This window comes from Lineus longissimus, chromosome 5, assembly GCF_910592395.1.
Source record: "Lineus longissimus chromosome 5, tnLinLong1.2, whole genome shotgun sequence".
Taxonomy (NCBI): domain Eukaryota; kingdom Metazoa; phylum Nemertea; class Pilidiophora; order Heteronemertea; family Lineidae; genus Lineus; species Lineus longissimus.
Window position 1 is genome coordinate 15,971,699 of NC_088312.1, and position 12,027 is coordinate 15,983,725.

Here is a 12,027-nt window from a genome sequence, read left to right on the forward strand (position 1 = left end):
TTCTATATTTGGTTCACAGATACTTGAATGTAATGATCCAGGCCTTTTTATTTGGTTTAATTGCCGGGAACAATCGCACTGAAGTGGCACACTTGGGGTTTTTAAGACCAACTGCACAGTGCATTGAACTACCGGTAACCGTAGGTTTGTTCCTCAGCCTCACCCATGTTGTCGACCTTTGCTTCACTAATAGTGTGGTTGTAAGCAACAATCAGTCTTTTCATTGTCAAATGTCAGCAACAATTAGGCAACACATCTTGCGAGGAAATACTGTTCTTATAAGTAAAGACAAAAATTTGAGGTTAATATAAAACTCTTGCTTGTGATACGATAACCTATCTACTTATGTCTAAACCGAGCTGATGAACTTCTTTGGATCTACTGTTCTTATAGGTCTTGTTTTTCCTCTCTAATGCAGAGAATTAAAAAGCCAGAGAAACAATAGGCTGGGACCATCCCCTTCTCCAAACCCTTTTCGCACTGTGACAAAAATGCAACTGGATTCTATATTTGGTTCACAGATACTTGAATGTAATGATCAGGGTCATTGTGCTTACCTGTTCCTTACATGGAGAGGAGAACCTGAAGAAGAACTTGTTTTGAAAAATGTCAGGGAGACAATCATGAAATAGTTCTGCATATGATGACGATGGACGCCGAACGCCGCAGTATCGCCAGCTGAGCTAAAAATGGACAAGTTAGCTTAAACTGGACATTGATTATTTATGATTTTTGCCCCCTGGTGGCCACATCTTAAATCAGATCGGGATCAAAGTGGGTCGTTAAAGTAGGGGATGCATGTGGTTACCTTCACACCATATATGATCAACATGAGAGCTCTAGTTTCAACAAAAATAGACTTGCATGATTTTTAAAACTTTGCCCCCTGGTGGCCACATTTGTAATCTAATCCAGAGTGTAGTTGGTCGTTTGGGTAGGACTTGCCTAGATGCATCTTTGTAGAAGTTTAGAATGATCTCGGTCACATAGTAGGAAAACGTGCCATGTTTGTTTAAATTTTCAAAGTTGACCTCTGTGAGCTTGAAAAGTAGGTCAAATCAAAAACCTGGGTATTATGTCATGTATCCTTACTAGATGTGCCTATGATAAATATTTGGAAATGATCCAGCTATTACTTCAGAGGAAATAGCACTTTTTGTGTTTCTGGTTTATACTCTCCCTGGTGGCAAATCCATGAATCAAATCACATCGAAATTTAGTCACTGAGGTCATTTGACCTAGGGGTACATATGTACAACATTTAAAGTCACAAACACCAGTGGTTAAGAAACGTGCCGCTAGTGCCTGACGACGATGCCGATAGCAAACTTTGACCTCTGTGACCTTGAAAAGTATGTCAAATCAAAAACCTGTGTTATATTTCAAGCACCCTTATGAGATGCACCAACAGATATAGCCAAAAATAGGTTTTCACTGTTCTAGCTATCAGCATTTCATTGTTCTAGCTATCAACATTGTTTCATTGTTCTAGCTATCAGCATGCTTTCAATGCTTTTGATTGAGGCATTTACGAACTAGTTTGAGAACAGTAAGTTTTCACCGATTTCATCAATACTTCAATGAGATCATTTGTGCATGACCTTCAAGAGACATCCACCCAATACTTTTTGATTCTGGGCAAAAGCAGAAACTTTGGACAAAAGTGATAAATTTACCAATATCTGCCCATCATCAGAAAATGTCCGTAATGCAGTGTACATGGGAAGTCAGGAAAACCGTATTTTTTTCGAGGTAAAAACCAATACCTTTACCCACCATGATTACCTGTTTTCCTAGTGTAGGCATCAGCAAAAGACAGGCACTGAATGGCTTCTTTGGAAATATTTTCAAGGCTCGACATACTGGAACTTCTAGACCTTGAAAAGGATCCATCGTTCTTGTCTGGAGGGAATAATTCAATGAACATTCATAAGTAAACAAATCATCAATGTTATTATACAGAGGGGTCAGGGATGTAAAAACAACTGGACACTTTTTTAAACTTGTTGGTGTATAAGAAATATGATCTCATGATATAATCTAAGCTGAATTAGGTCATGATTTCAAAGAAATTATATCCTCAACTGACTCGAACAATGCAATTGAAGTAAACCTAAACACTGTCAGTTTCTATTCACATTGACACAATCAGTCAAAAACATATTTCTTTGATATGGCAAACACATGACTGGAATATTGTGCACAAGAAACTCTCTATTGGGCCTAGATTTAGCGTTTGGAGAAGCTGGTCCAGGGAGTTAATCGAAAACAAAGCACAAAAAGGACAAGCAGTGGTGATCCATGCTGCCAGGGGAAAGGGTTCGAAGAAAATTGCCTGAAGGAGACACTACTGAACAAGCCACTTGAAAGTTCCTTAACAAAAGCTATCTCAATTCAAAATCCTTCCATTCCATGATCCAAACTTTCACTTTGATGGAGTCTTTTGCTTCCTCTGCATTGGCACCAGGTACGACCAAACTCAGTTTTTACCTCTAAAAAAAATTGGGGATGGCACAACTTGGGGCGTCAAGATGAACAGATTATCATGAGTCTGACACCTGTTCCACTAGACAACGCAGTTACCGTACTGTCTCTAAGCAGGGTAATCATAAATAAAAACTTGCCCAGTTTCTGTATAAACCGGTGACACGACAAGTACCCACTGGCCTACAATTTTATGGTATGAATGTGGCACAACATGCATGAGACAGGCAATCTAGCAACACAAAAGATAGATAATGGAACCTCTACTCTATAAATCAAGACAATTTCTGTAACAATCTTCAATGAGGGTTGAGAGGTAGCAGAAGGAGAAGTAGTGCAAAGAGTGAAGTTAAGAATCATAGGTATAAACTAGAGTAAGTTGTAGCAGCAAGTGTTTCTAAGTATTCTCAACTTTTCATTCCTATAACCTCCTGAATGGTGATCAAAATAATTCCGGAAAACAATAGTATGCTATATTGAGGGATCAGACACCAACAAGTTAAATTTTTCCCAAAAAGATTGTTGCAGAACTTGCAAAAGGTTAAGATTAATTTGCATTTTTTCTTCTTTTCCACTGTGAGGCCACACTTTTTTAATAAGTTGGATTATGAAACTTCAGCCCCAAAACCTATGTGGGTTGGGTGGATATAGAAAAAAAAGGCCAGGGGCCATTGTGCTCACCATATAGATATCTAGTGGTTAGGAATTCATGCTGGTTAAAGCCCGTTACACACGAGGGACTTCTCACCAACTTAGTTGGAATTTTAATTCATAACAGGAATCCAGACCAGGTAACTGATACTTTGCCCGATTGGTTGGAGTTGCTGGCTGCACTACCGACTTGTTCTATTTCTCGACGACATCTTTTGTTTATATAAGGATTTTTTTGTTTATATAAGGAGTGATAAGGAGTGTGGGGTAGAAATTTCCCCGTGTGATTCAGTCAACAACATAGTTGGGCCATATTTTGACTCTTTATCTTTATAGGCGCCATAGGCGCCAAGGCTGTACCTTCTCATAATCCACGATTTTGCCCAAAACCTCCTATTATTCCATCGATTTCTCCTTTTCCTCTTTTCACTGATACTTTTTCCAATAATAATAGATAAAATCTTCTTTTTCTTCCTCTCATTGTACACAACAAAATCATTGGCAGCCATGTTTCTAGATCTAAGATTTCCCCGCCAGAAATAATAGATACTTGCACTCAGCCTTGACCAAGGTTTTGGCCTAAATATAGTGCAGGACATAAATATTGCTGGGATTATGTCTTTCGTGTGAGTGGGTGAACGACTCTCAACTTCCAGTCACCTGTGCACCTGTTCTTAATTTTAAAACCAACTAAGTTGGTGAGAAATCCCTCGTGTGTAGCGGGCTTAAGAAACATGCTACATGTGATGTATCCTTGCTTGGAGTATTTACCATAAAAACTTAATTGAACAAAGTCACTAATAAACGAGAAATTGCACTTTTTATCTTTTCAGTTTTGGCCCCCGGATTGTCAAGTTGAGAATTGTATTGGACTGAAAATCGGTGTCAGAGACATTTGACCTTTGTGACCTTGAAAATAAGGTCAAATCAAAAACCCATATGATATGTTATGTATCCTTGCTAGGAGAACCTACCATAAAATCTTTATTGAAAACGAGTCACTTAGAGAGATATCACGCTTTTTCGGTTTCCACTTTTTGCCCTCTTTCTTCAATCTCAAAACCTATGTTGGGCGGGAAAAATCCATCAGACTGAAAATCTATGAGGGGCAGGTGAAATAAAATAAAAACCTGCTTATTTTTTATCAATTTTTTTGTCTCAGATCATACAAGGGGACCCAGAAAAATTAAAATTTGTTGAAATTGGTCGTTGGGAAAATTATTTTATGATTTGGGGAGAAAAAAAGTGTGTCAAAAATGGTCATCAGGACTTTTTTTTCTTCCAATTTTCGTAAAATGACCTCCAGAGGATTGGTAATCCAACAACTCAAAAATGTGACCTCAGCTGCCAGACATAAGGACCTCCATGTCTGTTGCATTATGATAGCTTGATAAAAGCTTGTGGTCCTGTTATCATCATAATCGATGTCTTGTTATGCGCTTTGTAGCTACTATTTAACACAATAGTATTAATACTTTTAAATGTGTGTTAGAGGAATATTAATATTAATATTGTGGTCCAACAGATTCTTTGTCTGTCCAACAAATCCAAAAAACACAGGCCTCTTAGTCATACAGCCTTATCTTCTGTAAATATTGTGTAAGGTGTCATCAACGGAGTAGGTTATTGTTGTCACAACAAGTAAGGAGACACTAGAAATCAAATACTTTTTGGAACACGTCGATGCAAAAAAAAACAGATTGAGGACTAGAGAAAATCCGCCTTATGATAAAAAGGATCAATGCAATTTGAAAAGAAAATCAATCAAAGGTCAATATTGAAATCCCATGATTGAGAAAAAGAGGGCTAATCATTTTTCATGTAGCTATTATTAATATGGCAAAACTTCTATATATTAGGTATTGCTTCTGGGGCCCTGATTTCTTTTGTTAAAATGAAACGGCCAAGGAATATTGTGCTCACCGTATAGATATTTGGCATTTAGGAATTCATCCTGGTTAAGAAACATGCTACATGTATAGTAAATAGGGTAATCCAAAGTTGGTACGACATGTGATGTACCGTTGCTTGGAGTACCTACCATAAAAATGGCCAGGGCCATTGTGCTCACCTCATGTGGAGGAAAGATGGATAAAGAGCATGGTATTGTGTCATGTAGTGTTAGGTTTGATGTAGGTCCAAGCAATTACAATTTCCCCAAAATGGCCAATTTACAGTACATTCGACCTCTGTGACCTTGAAAAGTAGGTCAAATCAAAGAAGACCCGGATGACACATTGAATGGTTGTTAGAATTAGATGTACCTATGATATAAAATTGGTGCCAATCAGGCAAGTAATACTAGGAATAATGGCATTTTGAAGAATTTAGGATTTGGCCCCCTCCCTGGAGGCCAAACGGCAAATCAGATCGCACCAAACTTCGGTACCTGAGACCACCTGACCAAGGGGTACATGTGTACTTAATTTGTGATCAATAGTCATTGCAGTTAAGAAACGTGTCATAGTTACGGCCTGACGGCCAATTTACGCCATTTGACCTCTGTGACCTTGACAAGAAGGTCAAATTAAAAACCTGTGTAACATATATTGTATGGCGGTTAGATGTACCCATGATATCAAATTGGTGGCAATCGGGCAAGAAGTTAAGGAATAATCAAATTTTTAAGGTTTTTGGATTTTGCCCCCTGGTGGTCAAGTGGTGAATCATATTGGACCAAACTTCGGTCCCTGAGATTACCTGACTAAGGGGTAAATGTGTACCAAATTTGGGATCAATAGTCATTGCAGTTTAGAAACGTGCCATCGTTACATCCTAACGGCCAATTTACACTATTTGACCTCTGTGACCTTGAAAAGGAGGGCAAATCAAAAACCCGGAGGATATATGATGCACCTTTGCTAGAAGTACCTACCATATTTTTTTCAAAATTTCCCGACTACTATTAAGGGAGATATTGCATATTTTCACTTTTAACGTTTGGCCCCCTGGTGGCCAAACCATGAAACGAATCGGACCGAAACGTGGTCTCCAAGGTGTCATTACATAAGGGTACATGTGTACCAAGTTTCAACTCAATAGCTTTAACAGTTACGAAACGTGCCCTGCTAACGGACGACGGACGACGACGACGACGACGACGACGACGACGACGACGACGACGACGACGACGACGGACGACGGACGCCACGGTATGGGATAAGCTCACCTCTGCTAAGAGGTGAGCTAAAAATATCATCACAAACAAGTCACTGATAACCGCACTTTTTATCTTTTTTCGTTTTGGCCCGCTGGTTGCCAAGTCGAGAATCAGATCAGACCGAAATTCAGTGTCAGCGGTTATTTGACATAGGGAGTCATGTGTACTAAATTTCAAGTTCATAGCTTGAGCAGCTAAGAAACGTGCCATAGTTTGACTCAACCAGCAAATTTAAGCCATTTGACCTCTGTGACCTTGAAAATTAGGTGAAATCAAAAACCCGTATCCTTGCTAAGAGTAACAATAAACAAGAGGCCCAAGGGCCTGGCGCTCAGCTGAGTTAATATCATTAATATCTTCCCGGTGTTTAGTTCATTATGCATGAAAATGGCATGCTCCATGGTATTTGATATCCTTTTGCGTTCACTACGGTACCAATGTTTTTGGTTAACATAATTATGCCACTGTTCATTCCTCAATCCTGACCATAATTCGGGTGAAATCATCGTATGAAAATATTTACCGAAACATGAAGTTTATGCCATGAATGAGGATACTCATTGTCATAGCCTCGTTTACAAGTACGAAGTATTTTCCCGCGAATATTCAAAACTGCTTGGCTCCTTGCCAGATAAATAACATGTGACTATACACAAAATAGAAAACTTTGATGGAAATTGTAAATCATTTTTTTATCTATCAGGGGAAACAAGCTGATGATGATCAAATAAATCATTCATGAGAAATCGTTTTGTTGCTGAAGCTTGCATGACGAAGTTAATGCTAAACCGTTTCTTGTGCTCTACTGCGCCACCGTAGTTTTCTATTTACACCAGCGATGACGTCGTTTCTGGTGATTCCCTACGTTGTCCAATGAGCGCTTTTTAAAATGTGCCATTTGGTATTGTACAGTATGCAATGTATTTTTTCAGCGCTGCCAGTTGTCGAACAGAATGCCGTAGCTCCCTCAATTTCCAATCAATTTTTATGGGAGTGACATTTTTGTATTGCTTAGAATGTCTACTTTTTACTCATGAAAGAATCGTAGAACTAAAACTTAATAGGCGAACAGAATCATGCCGATTCACTGCACATACTGTGGGAATTCTCAACTTCAAAATACATCGGCGATGTCATCGCGAACAGAGCATGCACTTCCGATATCGTTTTCACAGAAATGTGGCCAAATTTTCAAGAACTAATTTCTGAAAGTAGTCCCTAAATACCTTATGACTACCACTGAAACGAACTAGTGATAATATCGCCTACCAGACTCCTTTTTAAGCAGAAAATTGGGTACTTGAGTGTCATTGAGCTCCAAGATTATTGCACATGGCGTAAACAACATGCCGCCATTTTGTCTCCGCTTCGGTATTTCGTACGCCGCTTATAATGCACCTTCTCAATTAAAACCAACATAATAAGGCCTTACATCGTTGATTGAATAGGAACACCACACAAAACACAATAAAGTGGGGGTACAATCGATTACGAAGCTGAAGTGAACAGTGATTTATTCCTGGAGCTACTGCTTTTGTTGTGTAGCTGCCATGTTTTGAGAACTGGCAAATAGGAGACTTCATTGATGGCTGACGTCATCGGGCGGGAATTTGAATCGGCAGAAATAATTAAAAGGCAGGTAGCGCCCTCTCCTGTTAAAATTTTGAACTTTTTCTCAATAAAATAGATTTTCAAGAATTTTATCTTAATATTAGAGCATATTTCGACTAATTCTGCTGCTCCTAGGCCGATATAGGCCAGTTTCCTTCATGCACTCTCGCTCGCAGGAAGTAGGTCGAATGGCGACACATTTTGTTTTGAAAGTAGAGTTTGACCAGAAGTATCCAGAAATGCAAAATTGAAGTCTCTAGGTCTTACGGTTACAAAATGTGCACCATGGGTTTAACGGATGGACGGATGGATGGATGGATGGACGGATGGATGGATGGATGGATGGATGTGTGGATGGATGGACAGACGGACGCCACTGAACAACTTATTTGACAAGCTCGGCTGACTTAGTCAGCCGAGCTAAAAATTTATCGAAAAAAGTCAGTCATAAGAGAGATATCACACTTTTTAGGTTTCCACTTCTGGCCCCCTGGTGGCCAAGTCAAGAATTTAGATCGGACCGAAATTCATTGTCAGAGGTCACCTGACCTTAAGTGTCCAGTGCACAAAAATTCAAGTTTATAGCCCTAGCAGTTACAAACGTGCCACTGTTTTTGAAACAGGATATGACGACGGTAGATGACGACGGACGACAGACACTGCAGTGTTGTATGGACTCCCCTACGGCGAGCCAAAAAGTGGAACACCAATCGTTGTTGCCAGGCACTAGTCATCATAGACTGCTGAACACAACTCATAGCTTTGCACCAGTCAGTATGGACTGAACACCGCTCATGGCTATTCAGCACTGCAAAACACCAATGGTGGGTATGCACCTGCCATCATAGACTGCTTACTGCTTACACCACTGGTTGTGGCTAGGGATTAGTCGTTATAGACAAGCACCAGACAAAGCAGCTATGCACCAGTCATTAGACACGGCCCAACACCACTTGCGGCTATGTATCAGCCATCATAGATTGATATACATTGCTGGTTGTGGCTATGCATCAGTCATCATGAACTGATACATACCTCTGGGATGGCTATGGACCAGTCATAAAAGATTGATAAACAGCACTGATTATAGTTATGCACCTGGCATTATAGACTGATTAACACCACTCATGGTTGGTATGCGCAGGTTATTATAGATTGATCAACACCAAACTCTCACAGGATGTTATGGTACAAACTCATACAAATAACACAAGTTCTCCCATGTATTGTCATGTAATACATCAATGGACAACACTGGGGATATAAAACAACACGTTCATCATAGGAAAAGGTATTACTTAAACCTGTGAGGGTCGAAACTGAGGTCATCACAGCAGCTTTGGAGGGGAGAGAAGATGAGAGACATGAGCAAGGTCCAAGGGGCCAAGTCACATGGACTGGCAAGCCTTTGGTGCTGGTGTTTTTTTTCTCTTCATGAACAACAGTCGACCAAACCCAGCTGAAAAAACAGCTCCCCAGTTTATCACCACCCAATCTTAATCCTGTGCTATATAGCTCTGAAGGACGACTAGTTCTGGCAGCCGAGAAATAGTATTAATCAAAATGGAAATAACTAAGATTTCAACAATGGTAACAGACCTTAAAAAAACGACAACACAACTGTACCTGGAGAAACTGACTTGCCTGTTCATTAAGAGAACAAACACACACTGTGCACCATCAAATGGTCAAGGGTGGAGAAAGAAGGCATGAGCAACTCAAATCAAGATAGTTCATCATGCAATTACAGGAAGAGGGAGGAGCTACACTAAGTAATCGATGGATTCAAACCTCTTTCAACAGTTACAGTCACCATAAACACAAACAAGGGGAATACGAAACTACTAGATAGTCATGCCGCACCATCAAACAACCATTCGGAATAAATAATCATTTTTGGTCATCTTGAACAACACAATTAGACAAATTTATTATTGTTGACTGAAAGTTTCACAATGTGTCAAACAGTGTTTTAAGCTCAAAGATGTCGCCGACTTGTTGTTTGCACCACATTACCCTTAATGTAGGTCAAATAAAATTTTCAGCAACGTTTGTCTGTCTGTTTCCCCCCCCCCTCCTCCTCGAGTATTGAATAGGAATCAATGGTCAATAATTGTGCACATGGTCTAATTCCTGTCAAAGTAATGTTATGATTTCCACTAAACATTAACCTCTTGACTACTGCCGGGATATAGCGGTTGCATTCAAATACACGTGTTTACTGCCGACCGCCTAAGCAGTTGCTATAATAGACCTTTCTGTGTATTGTCTGGTATGACCTGGCTCGGCTCTACTAGTGTCTAGTGACGCAGGCATGGCGTCTGCTACCCACCAACTTGAACTAAGTCGTAGAGCTGGCGCTGTGGTGGCGGCGAAGACGGAGGTTTTACCAGATGCATGTGGCTGCACAATAATACCAAAAAAGGCCCAGTATGGAATGGTTTGAACGGCCCGGTAGTCAAGAGATTAAATAGTATTTGTAGCCACAGTGCCACAGACGGGTCAAAACTGAAGTTCAAGGGTCAACTTACATTCACTTGAAATCTATATACCGTCAAAGGTGAAGGTCATGAGGTCATGGGAAAAATTACACACATGAGCTAACTGTCAACAAACAAATGAACCAGTTTCTCTAAACTTGGTATGTGTAGCAAGGCCGATACTGGTACCAGAGTGCCATTGCCGAACCACAAAATCAACGGTCTATGTATCAAATTCTTGCTGATTAACCACAGAGTGTCAGTGAAGGTGTTCAAGTGTTCAAGGTCAAAGGTCAAATTTTAAAAACATTCAATCTGTTCATGGTGTGGTCATACTGAAAGTGCCAATAAGGGCTCAAACTGTTCAAGACAAATGTAAGATCAAAGGTTGAATCTACAAAATATCTTAACTTGACTGTATAAATCAGCTGAATATCACTAAACTTGGTATGGTCAAGCCCATTAGTACCATAAGCACCAGAAGGGGTTGAATTTGTCAAAGGTCAAAGGTTCAGATCATAGAGACACCTTCACAACATAATAAACTGCAAAACATTTTACCCACAGCAACTACTGCCTAGTTTAGGAAATAAAAGTAACTCAGTATCAGGGTGTCGTCAATAAAGTGGTCTGAAGTAACCAACAGACATTTTTTAGGCAAGGCCAATGTGGTGACCGCCTTAAGTAGGCTGGATCCATCCATGCCTGATGACAACGCAGTGCCATGTCATCAGTGTAAGGTAACTGTACAAGAATGGCTGGTATGACTATGTGCTACGTTAAGGTACAATGACCAAATCATTCTTTCAACAACACATTTCTGGTGTGAAATCTTGCATGTAGAGGTCCCCTTTCCAAACATTTAGCGTTGCAAACTGTTACGTGATTCCATTCAATTTTACAAATTAAGTTTCAGAAACACAAACTGAATACCAATATATTCATATATGGTCAAAATCCTGCTAAAATCTGTTGATAAATCATCTTGTGGGCTTAATTCAGGTAAATTAATCTTCGTTACAGGATTATATTTCCATTGCCAAGAAAATGACGAATTTCTTCCTCATTAGTTGGTGATAATTGAGTAATAAGACAGCTGACCGAGGCTTTACATGCAGGAAAGGAAGGAGATGAGCACAGATGTGAGGAGAGATAGAGGGCAGACTTGAGGATCGTTATAATGCGCAACAAGAAAACATCATATCAAATATATTCATACAAGTATCATCACTTTACATATGCCTACACTGCAACAGAACTGTCAAGGGATGGGGCTTGGGACATCAATTAACTGAATAAATCAAACTTTATTAGTAAGCCATTTCTAAAGAATTACAAAATAATATTCAGGCTCATCCAATCAGAATTTTCCACTGCTGACCAATCACAGCAGAACCATCCGATTTCAAACTTGCTGAAATATAATTCAGAGCTGAACCTGTAAATTATCGATTATTTGTTTGATGAATCTGATAATGGACATCATGAAAGATATAAATATTGGTGAAAGCTTGCTGTTATTATGTTAGTTGTCCCATTTGAAGACACTGGATTTAGCGAAACAACACACATGTAGAGAGCAACAATTCTGGCAACATCACCCAACAATATGGTATTTTTTGCGCAAAAAATACAAACCGC

At 39.6% G+C, this 12,027-nt stretch overlaps 1 protein-coding gene across 8 annotated transcripts in view; it reads right to left on the reverse strand.

Moving 5' to 3' along the window:
• Positions 1-12,027, reverse strand: part of LOC135487457 (syntaxin-binding protein 5-like) — a 368,020-nt gene that overhangs the window by 76,917 nt on the left and 279,076 nt on the right. For 6 of the 8 annotated variants that reach the window (XM_064771115.1, XM_064771121.1, XM_064771120.1 and 3 more), the window contains exon 20: positions 1,777-1,902. In XM_064771115.1, coding sequence (XP_064627185.1) covers positions 1,777-1,902 — 126 coding nt within the window. The remainder of the gene's footprint in view (positions 1-1,776; positions 1,903-12,027) is intronic. The other 2 variants (XM_064771118.1, XM_064771116.1) reach the window with 1 other exon arrangement.